The sequence below is a fragment of the Rhopilema esculentum genome, chromosome 7 (genome assembly GCF_057945365.1).
Source record: "Rhopilema esculentum isolate cy_ngs chromosome 7, ASM5794536v1, whole genome shotgun sequence".
Lineage (NCBI taxonomy): Eukaryota > Metazoa > Cnidaria > Scyphozoa > Rhizostomeae > Rhizostomatidae > Rhopilema > Rhopilema esculentum.
Window position 1 is genome coordinate 10,773,821 of NC_142821.1, and position 15,878 is coordinate 10,789,698.

A 15,878-nucleotide genomic window follows, 5' to 3' on the forward strand; every position below is an offset into this window, starting at 1 on the left:
TCTATTTGAATATTCATAAACCTTTTTTGCTTGTTTTTTTGACAATAAATCGTGTCCTCACTTTGCATCACTTTATTCAAAAACGTTTTTCTTTGTTTCAGATTTATCATAACACTATTATATGCGTAGACTGAAAATCTCTTCTCTATCTGTTACTAAATTATCTTTTGTAAGAAACTTCGGATGAACATCTGTCTATAGACAATAAATAAAAGATAAAACATTGTTGAAACTCCTGGCAGTAAGCAAATGCGAAATTCTCACAGTTTTTAGCAAGCAACCAGAAAATGACAATCAGCTCAAAGAAAAAGTAAATGAAAACAAAACATTGGCAATAGGAAGCATTTAGCACAGAAAACAACAAAAAGGAAGAGAACTGTTCATGACAAGAAATAGTTAACTATATGCGAAACTGAAAGCAAGCAAGCAACGTGATATTAAGATAATAATAAACCATCGTGTGAATTTTGGGATGCTCACTTTCCGTTATCGTATATTTAGGTATCATTGTTTATGACGTCAAAAATTAGAGAATGCATTTCATCTCGTAACCATCGCTACTTGCTCAGACCTTTTTCTTTGTGGTTGATCGAGAAAAGCATATCCAGACTTCTTTTGAAAAGCATATCCAGACTTCGTTTGAACGAAAGTAGCAAAAACTTATTTGTTAAAACTCAATTTTACGGTATCAAATAATGTTTTTTATGGAACAGCATTTGCGTTTTGATTTAGTGTCTTCAGCGCAATTTTCTATTGCGGGAGGTGTCATTTTACATTGAGCAACTCATCACTGAGCTTGCTTTTTTGGGTTTGGAAATAAATTTCTTATTCAGATCAAAGAATGAAATGCACCAGGGCCTTTTTCACTTCATTCAGCTAAGAACTTGTTTTTTACTCTGTCTTAATTCTGAAAGCTTTCTGCTTCAAAAATTTTTGAAAATATACTTTCAATCGATTTCTTCCTTTATTCTATTCAAATAATTATTGGTACATATTGTTATTTGATATACCTATGTTGAACACTTAATAGAAACACTTAGAAAGTCGAACCTCGTATATAAGAACCTAGGTTAGCTTGGCAGTCTCTTATTCAAAGATATTTCCTATTTATTCAGGGCTTAGCATTAGTTACTACAAATAATATCTAATTGGCCTTGTAGTTGATTTTCATTCCATCATTTAGAAGCTACAAGCATTTTTCTGGATTTTGCTTCACAGATTGTCCACAATTGTCTGCACATTTAATAAATTCTTAATCAATTTGGAAATAATTGTAAACATGGAGCTTCTTGAATTGAAAAATATCACAGAAAAGCTTGCTAGTTTTCTGCTTTCAGTTAAAAACTACTGAGAAATTGAGTTTTTTTTAAAAAAAGGATTATTTTCAATTGACAGTTGACACTTTGTTGAAGCGTTGTTATTCATATCAGCAACCAAATTGGAATTATGCAAATCAACAAGAATTGAGTCGGAAACAAAACAACAAATGAGATCATATCAACATTTATAAAAATGTATCTTATCATCATCTACACAAAAGTATGTACAGTTCTAATGCTTGAGTTAAGTTTATGCTATAAGCAGTTGTCTTGGAATAATATTATTCTTGAATGCCAAAGAAATCACAACTGCATTGTCAAAAAGAAAAAACAAGATAATAACTCAGTTTTTCAAAGCTAGATTTAGGGAAACTAGATACTGTGGTTTAAGTTGCCAAATATAGCTTGAACAATTTTGTGGCAATGCATTGTTTTGAGCAAATTATCTCCCTTACAAGTGGCATTAAAGACCGAGTTCTGCTCTAGCAAAGTTTCTTTCATTTCTATTGATAATTTTAAAAAAACAACCCATTTGCATAAGAAATGTGAGGAAAGTGAATATGCACATAATTGTGCCTGGGATGCAAAATGTAAATAGTTCTATTGTAGAAGCTTAATTTGAGAATGAATTTAGAATTATTTGAGAAAAAAATGGAAAAATTTTCCATTTACTGTATTTTAAAAGATTGATTTTTAAAGCATTGACAGATATGCTCCCAACATAGTTATTCAGAAACATTTAATGATCAACAAAATCTAAACACAAGTCACTCATTACTCCACCACCAATAACCTTTCACTTCCTAATCCTTACCTCAACTCCTTTTTTCAATGCACTATACAATTTTTATAACATAATGTAACTGCTCAAAGGTAATTGAAACTTTTCAGACACTAAATACACCAGAATGCAATTAAATGATTGCTTGAGAAGAAACATCAAATGAACTAGTCAGGATCCTACTGTATCACAATGCTGTACTGTTTACTGATACACAAGTGTAGTTCAAATCTCAGATTCAATTTTGATTTACAGGAGAAATTTGTGACAAAACATGGGAAAATATTAGGCATCATAAATGCAATACTGCAATACAATATGGAAATAATGTTAATATTAAAATGAAAGTTAATAAACAGGGGGACCCCCTTATGAACTTAAGTATTGCAGAAGGCGTGCTAAGGAACTTAGAATTTTTAATTTTAGTGAAAGGTTTTGTTGATGAGAAAAGAGTTGAAATAATGCCCAGGGGTCTTAAAAAATCCCATAAACAAATAAAGATGAAGGGGGCATTTACTCATGACATTAGAGTACACAAAATATAAACTTAAACCTAGGTATCTGATGCATTGTGTATTCCTTCAATAAGCTAAGTTATTGCTCTTTTTAATTGTACCGGCCTGCAAAAAGTGAATGAGAATGAAACCAGTAAATCAAAATATTTACAAATTATTTCAAATTAACTTGGGTGTAATCAAATTACTACTTCAAATTCACTTGAAAGTAATCTGATCAGGTGGAAGGTGACCAGCATCCCCCAGTGACTTCAAACTGACTCTTCCATTTGGCCTGATTGTCAATTGAGTTAGACCACAGTTGGCAATGCTCATTCGAAGCCATCCTTCTGGTGGAAATTGCAGAGCTCTACAAAAAAATTCAAATTTAATATTTACTGCTCATTGGGACTGGATGACTATTACAGCTAATGCTCTTTATTTGTGTTTTGTTATTCTGGCAGCATTGTATACACCTTTCCCGAATTCCATTAGCCTCGTATCCCAGTCACCTGGAATCGAGGACAAGCTTGACAAAATTTGTTTGTAGCGGAAATCATGGATGTCGACAATACTTCTTCGGCCAAGTTTCCTTGTAAAAACGTGGAAAAAGTTGCAGAATCTCAGGTAGAATCTAATGTAAATATCGTTTGGGGGAAAAGCTTGAAGGAAATGCCACTTTTCTCTATCAAGGAGATAGAGATCCATAGAAAATCTAGTGGTAAAGGCAGCGCAATTATCAAAACTTTGGACCGTGGTAGAAAATTCAAAGAGGAGAGGTATCTGTCGGCTGATAGTATTTTCACCACTGTTTCTGAAAACCACTTTAATGTCAAAGCGAAATGTAAGGCTAGCATGAAAAAAGAAATTCGTAGAGTTGAAGTTTCGCTGGACCGGGAAACTGGCCTTGTTGTTTCATCAAAGTGCTCTTGTCCTGCCGGAAAGAGCGGATATTGCAACCACGTTATGGCCTTACTTTTTGAATTGGCAGATTACTCGTTGAATCAATTGATAATTGTGCCAGAGGAGATAGCGTGTACCAGTAAGACAAGACAATGGGGAATTCCTGAAGAAAATGGTGCCACAAAAGAACCAGCCATGACAAAAACTGTTAAAAAGTTGGGGGATAAGAGGGGAATATCATGCACAGTATATGATGCAAGATTGAACGAAAGCAAGTCTGATCTAAAGATAAGAGCATTGGACATGGAAGCAAAGCTTGCTGAAAAAGATGAAAAAATTGGTTTTGCTCACTGCATTGATTTTTCCCTGAGTGAAATGAGCAATACAAGGTTCGGAGAGTTTTTAGTTGGATCCACTTTAGCTCATCAACTAGCACCTGTGCATTCTTCAACTATTACAGTTGTTACAAATATCCCTCGCTCTGAATATCGTGAATACACAACACATTCTTACACCCCATTACCTTTAAAGATCTTACCACCAGATCATCTTGTTGTGCCAAGTGAATGGGGAACACTTACAGAGGAAGAAATTGAGTTTCTTGATGAAATACGAATTTCAGAAGCAGATTCATACCAAATTGAAAAAGACACTGTTTCGCAAAGTCAGTGCAAAAAGTGGCATGAAATTCGAATGAGGCGTCTTACCTCTAGCAATGCAAGCAAAGTTTTAAATCGCAAACGGAACTTTGAAGCTCTGGCAAATCAGCTTCTAAATCCAAAGCCAGAAACAGAACTTCCACAACTGGTGAAAGATGCCTTCAAGCATGGGATAATGAATGAACCTGTGGCCAGAAAGCAGTATGAGGAGTACTTAAAATATAATTTGAGGCATGATGCAGCAGTACGTGAGACTGGTATTGTTGTACAACCCTATTTGTTCTGGCTTGCTGCTAGTCCTGACAGACTTGTCAGTGATAATACAGAGGCTGGTACTGGTCTCTTGGAAATCAAATGTCCTAAAACCAAAAGGAAGAGTACCCCAGATGACCTGATGGCTGATGAAAGCTTTTATGTTTCTTTGGTAAATGGAAAGCCAGAGCTTAAAAGAGAACATGGCTATTATACACAAATCCAAATGGCAATGGGACTATCTGGTGCTCCTTATTGTGACTTTATTGTATATACATTTAAAGGTTTGATAATTGTCAGAACTCCATTTAATAATGAATATTTTGTAAATGTGATTCAGAAACTAAACATCTTTTATAGAAAATACATGCTACCATTATTAATTTCAAAGTAAGTTAGATTTTAATGTAAGTAAGTGAATGCAGGTACTTGATATAAATATATATTCCATAACTAATATTTTCTATTCATATTCAATAGCTCCTAATAATATAGCTTTTTTAATGAATTAGATTCTCAGTAAAAAAAACAACCTGTTTGATTGATGAATTTATACAAAGAGATCAAGATTTATGGTGAAAATTTAAGCTTGATATTTTTATAACACATGTGATATATATAACATACCGTAAATCTTCAAATTAGCCCCTTGGGGGTTTATTTATTTTTGATATTTTTGGATGAGGGCCTATTCGAGGGGGGGGGCTTATAGTATGAGGGGAGCTTATAAAATTATTGTAGACATTAAGAAGATATCATTAACAGACCTTGTTTATTTTAGTAGGAGTTTCTTTATGAGCATTTAATTAATTATTACCAAAAGTATGAATTTGTTGTGGTAATTCAATAAAATGCCATAGACAACCTCAAATGGCAAAAATCATCAAATTGAGGGGTCCAATTCGAGAATTTAGGGTAAGAGTGGGGGCTTTTTTGAGGGGGGGCTTATAACAATTTGTAGTTCTAGGATGGGGGTTTATTCGAGGGGGGCTTTTTCAAGGGGGGGCAATTCAAGGATTTACGGTAGTGTTAAAACAATGTTTACAGTAATTTTAACTTGAGGACTTATATTAAGATAAATCTTTATTTTGTATCAAGGGGGGCATAAAGTTACACAACAGACAACAGACAGTCCAAATTTGATTTACTGAGCCATGCAAAACCAAAGGTATTTCATTTCTGATAAGCCTGAATTTTTTGACTCGTTGAATTGCCCTCTCCACATGAATGCGCACAGATGCAATAGTTTGGCTGTTCAAGACCTCTTCTTCAGATAACTGGTCTCTTCCACCAAGAAATGCAGGTATATTTAACTGCACTTTTAAAGGTTTCAAGTCTTCAGATATTGTAAAGCCTCTGTCTGCCATCAGGCTATCTCCTTCATCCCACAGCGAACTATTAAGAATACCACTTCTCTTAACAATTTCCTTATCAGAAATGGAACCATCAAAGAGCTGGCCAACAAATGTTATAGCACCAGAAGGAGCAATGCCAATTAATGCTTTGTAGGTGACATGATGTTTATAGGAAGAGTAGAGACTACTTTGAATGGCAAGTGATGAAGGTCTTTGACAAAATAGCTCTGTACAGTCTATTATGCAGCGTGTTGATGGAAAAGTTTTCTTAAAGGATGCAGGCATTGACTTTTGGACCACTTCTTTTGATGGCCAGATTGGAAGACTGCCAAGAGAGAAATAGAGAAAATTTATCCAAGATATTAGATGTCGAGAAATTGTAGATTTTGGCAACTTGAACAACCAAGACATGTGTGACAAAGTAAACCCATTTTTTAACCATGTCAAACACATAAACAGTTGATCTATTGGTTCAGATTTTGGTTTTGGGCCACGTTTCTTTCCTGGGAATGCTGATGTGGGTCTTGCTGTGGCATTGTTGTCGGTCTCTGCACGTTTTATAGTTTCATAAAATTTAATGTTGTTGCAATTTTCTCCAGGTTTCAAAAAAACAAACAAATCTTGAAAAGCTTTCACTTCTAGGCCAGTAGCTTTAACAAATAATTCAGGACAGCTTGAAATGTTACTGAAATTGTAAATAGAATTAGTTTTCAAAGACTCCAATTCTTCTTTAATATAAATGTTCTCTCTTCGCAATTCATGCAGCTCTTCTTCTAGAAAGGATCTCTCTTTTTGCAATTTTTCAATTTCTTGTTCGTGACATGCACAATTTGAACAACCTGGAACATTGCCGGTCTCCGGAAGCTCAACTTCCATTTCTTCTGATGACTCATTCGAAACTGGCCTACTGGAACTTGGCATATTACTGCGGTCAAGTGGAGCTTTGCGTGCCTTGCTAATCTTTGGCTTGAATTTGAAAATAGTTGGAACAGCACCAGGTACCAAGGACTTTTTTCCGTAACCAGAAGAAACTTTTATCTCGCTGGTTTTGAAGTGAAATTCACATACTACAGTCGAGCTTGTCACTTTAAACGTATCAGCACCTCCGCTTCGTCGAAATTGCTTTATCATGTTTATCCATTTAACCTTCATTTCTTTATCCTTCGGGAATCTGAAAAAACCGATACCTGACTTCTGCTTTTCTCGGTTGTATGTAGCGTTTTTACAGAGTGGGATGCAACAGTATACGCCTGACCCGCCACCATCAAGTTCAGCTGGGCGACATTGCGAGGTACCAGGATAAACATTTGAATCTACTGCCATAACTTCTGTTTTAGTTTTTTTAAGATAATGATTCTTCCAAATCAAATCTATAACGTTTGAGAGAAAAGAACAAGATCACGCACCACACTACTCACCAGACAACCTACTAAATTTCCGCGGAAGTCGGGCTGTTTATCAAGCTTGTCCTCGATTTCAGCTGACTCGAATACGAGGCCAATTGAATTCGGGAAAGGTGTATTAATTACCTAAATAATTTCTAGTTCAGTCAGGGGCAGCTGGCAGGGAGAAGAAGTTTGTCATAGATTCCAAGGAGTCTGGAATCGCCCTTTAAACCCCCCCCTTTTTGATGACCGAAATGGTCCACAAGCTAACTGTTAGATAATATGAAATCAGGAGTGATTTGTAGACATGAAATTGATCCCTCATATAAAAAATTCTTTAACACTAAGTATACTTTTCAACTTAACTTCAAAGTTCTTTTGGCTTTTAATAGAGGAAATCTAAAATAAATTTTTTTTATCAAGATCTACCTAAAAGTGTCTCAGTTACAGTTAATTATTATGAACTAAAACTTAAGCAATAGTTTCCTGACACACAAACAAGTTAGATTCATAAACTGGTTGAATTTTTAATCATATAATAGTTTACAACGGGATGTGCATCCCAAAACATAGTGTCAAACGATACTTTTTTCTTAAAAAGTACTGAAGCTTCTTTTCTAACAACTTGCTCTAGAAATACTGCCTTATTTTGATAGGTAGCACTTATAAGGATTAACAGGAATGATTCTCTGATTAACAGGAAAAATTGCATTTCAGTTAATAGAATCGCATTTTTATTTATGTAGGGGCTATCATTAAGAGCAGCTAACTCGCACAATGAAACCAAACAACAGCTCCTACGTACAAGCTGCTGTATGAATAGAAATGTGATTTCATTAATGCTGAGGGTTCGTCTAGCCAGGAGTCCAGGGTTGTCTTTAAAAGGACCAACCATTAACCAAAGGAAGAAAAATTACTCCATATAGTCTGGGTTTTGGTGCTCCATAATAGAGAAAATACAATCTTTGACAAATCACCTTTAATTAAATATGGCCAATAATTCAAACTTCATCACCACAAATCTAAGAATACTTGCTCTTATATTAAACTTTGTAGTGTAGTGAAAATACATTTTGGTATGTTCCAGCATAATCTGTCAAAAATCGTTTGGTTCACAATAAGAAAGCTGTGTTAACAAAAGAACCAATGAAATGCTTTTGGAGGCCGGGAGGTCATCTATATAGCGCATGAATAGAAAAGCAAACTATACAAGGCATTCTTTCTTCTGAAAATCTGTGAGGCATAGCTGCTGTAGAACAAAAGGTCAAATCCTACACGTTAACAGTAGCCTTATGATGGCATTAGGCATAAAACTCAAAAATATAACTTAGAGCTATTCAGTTCTACACAACAAAATGTGTGCAGCTCTGCCTATATGGCAAAAGCACTAAATGACAGGCAAAAAATTTTTAGCAGAGAATCATGATGTAGGTTCACTCACCTACAAACAAAATATCGAATGACATTGGCATGGCAAACTATCAGCTCATGGCTATCATTTGTTTGCTTGACATCTGCTCGGTGGATGTATTTACGAAATGCTGCTTCTATTCTTGAACCATCTTGAAAATACTCCTTGGTATAAGAAAAAATCAACAATAACTTTTCTGGCAGAATATGTACACTAAGCAGGTTTAAGGATATTAAATTAACTAAGATTAATTAATATTAAAATTTATACATTCATAGGTGCTTCTATCTATTGATCATATTTGACAGGTATGCAAATGTTTTAAACAATTTTCAATGGATGACACATCCAAAATTTCTCACTATTTGAAAAGTGTTACCCTGCAATTCTAAGATGATCCTTTTTATCAAGACCTTCCCTAAATTTCAAAGTTAACAGAAAACAGGTAGCTGCCTTATTTGAAAAGTGGAAGTGGATTGGTTTGAAGAGTTCTGTGGATGTAGCAAGAGTGGCCTCGAAATTCCTCAAAATGACAAAAATAATAACATTCAAAAATGCTCACCCAACGCTCAGGTTTCCAATTACTAGATGAGCTTGGCTCTGGGGGACAAGGAGCTCCTTCTCTCAGCAAAGAACAACTCTCACAGCTTACATCATCCAGACTTTCTTTTATTAGTTCTGCTGTTTCCTTGGCCCTTGTCATGGTGGAATGAACTATTCTGTCAAACTTTATGTTCAAGGACTTCAACCTATTGCCAGTGTTAATTGCTTGCTTTCTATGAATAATTTGAATACATATTAATTCTCTCATTTTTAGGAATATTTTTACAATGAGCAGACCGAAAGTGTGTTTGGGGGTAAATAAGCTAGCCTTGCTAGAAGTTAAAGACCTGGAACAAAACATTCAACGTCTGTGTGACTTTGAGAAGGTGTCAATATTGAATTTAATGTGTCAAATAAAATGATTAAAGTGAGTGATAAATGAAGTAATAGTTCTCACTGATAACAAAATGGATATAAATAATTAGGTGCCTTATTGGAAAACAATAAATGAATGAAGAAGCAGGCAAAGATTTCCAGAACATAATTTATTGCTGACAAATGAGAGAAGGAGAGTTATTTAGAGATGCAAAGTGTTTGCTGCAATCCAGTAGAATTTTAGGGCTTCTAACTTTTCAGCCAAAAGAGAAAAAACAAACCTACAGATAGGAAAACCTTCAAGGTGAACAAAAGAACATTTCACTAAATACCTTCAAGAACAAGGCACAAGCTAGAAAGAGAAACTTTTAAAAATTGGTCGCTGTCTCTTTTTTTATAGTGATATGTTTCTATCATAATATTATATCTGTTAGACGCGCAGAGGTTTAACAGCAGTTAATGCCACCAGGGAGGAGCATGTGTTTTGGGTCACTTGACATGTCGTGCTGGGGGCAGGATCTTCCAGTCATATGGTGATCTAACCTATAGGAAGTCAAGATTAAACTTATAAAACAATTATCGCAAGATATTTTGCCAATCTACTGATGAAATGACACCCTCCCGTTGGTGTGTGCTGGCACTCTATGGCCATCATATGAGGACTTTTTTATTGATAAATCTTTTTGGTTTGATTAGTATTGAGGCATTCTCAAAGATGGTATCTATTTTGTTGGCTTTGTTTGATTTAAAGGGCCTCCCATTGCAGTTCCTCTTCCTTTTTGCTTGAGAGCAAATATTATCAATATGTTTTGTAAATGTACCTATTGCTCACATATCTTAATTAAGCCACAAAATCCCAATAAATATTCTCTAAGAAGGACCCCTGATAATTGAATAATTTGCCTTAAACTTGGAAGTAATGACTGATCAGGCCATAATTTATGTGCTAACCCCTCCTTATACAGTCGACCCCATATATAATCACTGCACTTAGAGTAACACTGCTGATCACATAAAATTTAGACCCAAATGAGCAAAACTTATCAATTAAGTCATGTTACAAGTCACCTGTTCTTGAGCAACTTTTAATGTGACTATACCTGGAGACTACTGTTTTCCTGAGCATATATGCTAGACTGCATTGGTAGCAATACCAGGCTAACCTACTCAAAACCCAAATAATGGGCCTCATATCATATCTTGACTAGCATATGGCCTCTTTGTCCTAAATCAGGCACCGACTGTAGTGTCAGTGCCAGGTGCAGACAGGCTTATTCCTTATGTGGATTTCCCCTGCAGTTCTGCGCAATGAAAATAATACAAACCTTCCAAGATCAGTCAATGTTTTCTCGTCATCACTTTTACCACTGTTATACTGCCCATGGCGAACAAATATCAAATGCCTGGTTGCTTTTGGCTTTTTTATCTTATCTTCTGTTGCATCTTCTTCACCGCTCGAGCTGTCACTTTCAACTGAAAAATTCTTTTTCAACACAGTATCATCAATCACATTTAGGTTTTTTGACGCGATTATCCTTTTTATATCGCCGAAATTCCTCCTATCCCAATCAGAGTCCCACTGTTTTGCTTTCAGTCGTTCTTCGAGAGTTTCAACCGGGGCATCTAATATCGGAGATTGTGCTGAGGCTCTATCAGTTACAAATGCGTTGTAAACAGCCACAGAACTTGTAGCAGCCGTCAATCCACCAATTGTTAAAATTCGTCCGAAGGATGCACGAAAGCGAGCCATTTTTTACCTGATTGTGGTCAACAAACAAAACCTTGTTGTGGCCTCTCGCAGATACGGATCTAGGCTAGGCCATTAAAAATATGAACAAAATAAGTGACCTTATAGCATGGATGCAATGGCAATATTTTGATAGCAAAATTTCACGGCTATTACAATTTAAATCTTTTGACTAAGATCACAAATTGTTTGCCGGGTTTTTAGCATCAACTTTTTTCACAACATGTCACCTTCCATTTGCCACCTTACCTGTCCCATTAACAACTTGGACTTTGAACACTACCTCGTTCCAGGAACAAACTTCATAACGAGGTCTCTAAAGGATTTGCTGCTCTTGAGTAAAAAAAGTCAATCCTCGCACAATTGGTATAACAATGTATAAATAATACTTAAACTGGTTTGATTAAACAAAATTACATACGTATGATAAGTGAGCTTTAAGTTAGATGGGTTTATATCCAACATAAAACATTATTGTCCGTCTTAAAAGTGGAATTTCTTGATGGGGTGGGGCGCAGATAATCAAACCCATGACAGAAGCCCATCATTAAATACTCTTGTGTTCAAGAGGATGTTCTCGATTTTTACTGAAATATGCCTTACTTAATATAAAAAGGCTCTTTGCATTTAAAAAGCAACATCTTTTCAGAGTAGTTTAAAAATAGGCTTTACAAGTCTGAGATTGGCCCAATAAAATCTCCTTTGGCTTATTATTCCAGAGATTAGTACCAAAGTAATAAAGTTTTTTATAGCTAAATACTAGTAATAATGTTTAAATCCAGTAATTAACAGTTTTAGCAGCATCGTTAAAAAGCTGTTGTCGGCTCCGTTTTGTTCACATGCGTGTTTATTGCCAAAATATGTTGCTTTGTAAAGATTCCATCTAAGGCTAGAAAGATTGGTATTTTTTTCTTTTAAATTGAGCCTTGGTTTGTTTTTATTGAAAATAAATTTGAATTTTTTCGTTAAATGAACATGCAAAGAAATTTTTAAATAAGCTTAACCATTCATAGCGAGTAGAAACGTAGTGAATAATGAATTTGTATGTTTCGGTGAAATTGAATCAGAATTCTGATTCAATTGAAATTCTGATTCAAGTCAAATTGAAATATTTAAAGATTTGCATGTGATATTTAGTTCTACAAATCTAATGATCAAAGCATGAACTAGTGGCTAGTATTTTCTGGAAATTTGTCTGTTGATTGTGTGTTGATTCATTAACTATGTCCTTTCCGCATTTGTATACAATCGTTTCCTTCTAACATAGTGCTTCCAAAACCACCGTAGAAAATTTGTAGGGTCATGGAAAGTCCTAAACTGTATGAAAAAAGCCAGTTAGTTTGAACTAAAAAACAATTTAAAAACGATTTTTGACAACCATAACACATCCATTCGATAATATGCGCCATTCATACACCTCCAGTCATTTCAATCCTAATTGCATATTCTCGAGATTGCATTGTATCTCATATAGCATTTCCAAGAATCATGAAAACAGTGGCAAAACCCGTTGCAAAATGCAAAAGGCCACATAAATTATGTTGACGTTATTAGATATGCGAAAGTTGTATTTGTTGTGGAGTAATCTCGTCAAGATAATAATACACACGGCTGAAATAATAGCTTCTGGTCAATGTCATAACTTCTCAAGCATTGCAATAAAACACAAAATCTATGTTGCTTATAGCGAGGCCCTTAGATTTCATTCTCATTTTGTAGGAATAGCTAATTATAGATTGAAGAATGGCCCAAAAATGTGAGTTTTCTATTTTCGGGAGGTGTTAATTTCTATCATTTATGCGCAAAGAGGTAACGTGTTTTCATATGTAGCTACGTGCTTCAGATTATTCTTCATCTCATCATTAAGTGTCAGGTAGGTGTTTATGTTGAATAATGTCAACCGAAAAAGTATTTTATAAGATACCAGTTTAACTTATAAGAGACGTACAACATGCAAGTCGGACTGACTTTATCGTCAACGACACCGGGACTTTATCATGTCAAGAACAGGCATATAGGCACCTATTTGACCATGGGGAAAATATTTCCTCGTATGAGTTATGTTTCTGGCAAATGTTATAAATAATTTTGATAGGATGAATAGAGAAAATAGATAAAATTATTAAATTGATGCTAAAGAAATAACGAAAATGAATCATACTCTCTAGCAGATATGATTTCGATTTACAGATATCCTTGCTACCTTTTCGCAAGTAACTGAAGTAGTTTAGATGTTTATTAACTATAAATATAATTATAAAGAGTATAGTTTGGCATTTCGGTGACCAGACAACAAAGGTCCTAGTCGTGTTGTAGCTTTACGAAAGAACATCGGACAGAACGAAATCAGATGTGAAAAATGATTTGCTTGATGCCATATTTGCAGAAGAGCATACTGTAACTTTTCTCAAAGATAATTCGTTTAATGTACTCAAAACGCTTCTTGACATGAATGACATTTTAAGTGCTAATTAGATTACTTAAAGGGCCTCTCCAGCCAAAAATAATTTTTTTTATTGACTAAAAAGTTAGCATCTGGTGCGTGTATTATGGCAAAGTCTTTGTTTTTGCAAAATTCCAATTAGTTTAGAAGTTATAAGCCTTTAAAGTTGCACCTTTACGAAATAGAAAGACAAAAGCCGAATCAGTTTGGTGACATTCTGACGTCACAATGTGCGGCTCTCGTTTGCCATAAATTTCATATATCTTCCACCAAATCGTGAAGAAGTCATGGTCACGCGTTGATAACTGCATCTAAGTCTAGAGCAGGAGCTTTTTAGGATAGAAAAATATCAAATGTTTATAATCATTCTAAGTCTGCGGGTCGGAATGTGTCCATGCTGTGTCATGACCTTGTTTTGATCACCTGTGTAGGCCCACAAAGCTATGGCTTCCTGTTCCAGCTCTTCCCTGGCGTATAGTTAATCGAAATTGATACTCATGTTGTTCTCCAAAAACGATGAGCAACTATGAACAAGGCTTCAGAATTGGTGTCTGAAATGCTCAAACTAAAAGCCAATTGAACAGAACTGAGAGTACCATCACTTGCAGTGTTTAGTTTGCGAATCGCTGATGCTCGATATGTATGGACGAGACTAACGAAATACACTGTGACGTCAAAATTGCGTCACAGTGTCACCAAACCGAAAAATTTTTGTCGGTTAATTCAATTCATGCAAGAGCTATATCTCACAAACTGTAAAAAATATCGAAAAACAAATAACGAATTCGTGATCAGCAGGTTCAAATCCTTTAGATTAGCCAATAAAATGCAAATGCAAAATGAAATTCAAATGTGAAACAATTCTGCCTTTGGGCTGAATATTAAAAAGTTCAAGCCATAAGGTTACTCTGACATTACATTGTACTGGATGTATCAGAAGTTTTGACAAGTCATCTACATACAAGTAAATTTTCCACCTACGAAAGCTAACTTCAGGATATTTATAGAGGATAACTTATAAGCAGAAAATAATGCTATTATCTTTAGGTTCTGTCTTTGAAATTAAATCACTTAGGAAACATACTCAAACGCATTAGTTTCCTTTGCAAAATACTGATATGACGAATTGCAAAAATATAAGAATAGCCATCTGTTTGAATGGAAATCTAGAAGTTTTTCGCTTCCTGTGGATTTTTATGCATCAAATCTTCTTTGCAATGTGCTGTATTTGTCTCGCATGCTGCAATAAAATCTCCTATTAATCCATGGAATCTCGTTGTTCATTTCCGTTTTAGCGTCACTTAATGAGAAACAAAGCTTTCTTAATTAAACTTTCATTGCATTGGCTTGATTTATCACTTTGCGTCTTCTCGGTAACAGTTTTTGACAGATCTACTGAATAACAACAGCTCTTGCACCAGATCTAAGTTCTTTACTGCCAAAGATGTTAACCAATAGATTCACGACACTGCTGCATATCATTATCAACACAAAACATCTCAGCCATTTTTGGCTCTTGAAAGCTCCACTGGGTGTATGACGATCAAAATCACTGGTAAAACTGGCCTTACCCCAGTAGACACAAAAGGCGCATAAAGCACTCAAGCAAGGCGCATGAAGCATTCAAAGCAACACTATTTGCTGTACGGGGCCTTTGTTGCACTAAAAGCCTAGCTTTTCTCCAAGACTAACAAATGAGATAATTCAATATAATATACAAGTTTTTGCTTAAAATATTATATCATATACCCTTTGTTTCATATGTATGTTATTGTTTTATATTGTATTAAATCTTAAATTAAAGTATATTGTTTTACTATTTATTATATCTTATTTATACTATACAATATTGTCACTATATACTGTCTGCCTAGCAAAACATTGAGCTTTCTATGTCATGCGAGATGTCATTTGGCCATCATTACACTCGAGTAGTTTTTAGCAAATTTAAAAACTAGAAAAATAATGAAACGTTGTTACAGATATTTTTTAGATATGTAAATATCAAAACAAAATAAACAAAAAACAATAATAGCAAGCTTTCTACAAATACATTAAATTAATCAAATTAAACTCTAGCAGCTGGAGTGTATAGTTGGTGATTTCCTACCACGTTGATTACGAACCTATTTTAATCATTTCCAGGTATGGTACCAAATCTTTAGATAGGACATTTCAAAAAGGTCTACAGTAACTGGGCTCAAATTCGTG

At 34.9% G+C, this 15,878-nt stretch overlaps 2 protein-coding genes across 3 annotated transcripts; one reads left to right on the forward strand and one right to left on the reverse strand.

Annotated features, from left to right (window-relative positions):
• Positions 1-1,487: 1,487 nt before the first annotated feature.
• On the reverse strand, positions 1,488-11,509 carry LOC135683511 (serine/threonine-protein phosphatase PGAM5, mitochondrial). 2 transcript variants are annotated; one of them, XM_065198778.2, is made up of 4 exons: positions 10,803-11,509; positions 9,122-9,335; positions 8,590-8,720; positions 1,488-2,964 (listed from the first exon to the last, which is right to left on the reverse strand). In XM_065198778.2, the coding sequence occupies exons 1-4, from the start codon at positions 11,225-11,227 to the stop codon at positions 2,814-2,816; spliced, it is 921 nt and encodes a 306-aa protein (XP_065054850.1). In that variant the 5' UTR covers positions 11,228-11,509; the 3' UTR covers positions 1,488-2,813. The 2 variants fall into 2 exon arrangements, with proteins under 2 accessions (XP_065054850.1, XP_065054849.1); XM_065198777.2 differs by having other exon boundaries at positions 8,590-8,723; positions 10,803-11,507.
• Positions 3,054-5,087, forward strand: LOC135694605 (uncharacterized). The gene has a single exon (XM_065213420.2). The coding sequence runs from the start codon at positions 3,153-3,155 to the stop codon at positions 4,800-4,802; it is 1,650 nt and encodes a 549-aa protein (XP_065069492.2). The 5' UTR covers positions 3,054-3,152; the 3' UTR covers positions 4,803-5,087.
• Positions 11,510-15,878: the final 4,369 nt, after the last annotated feature.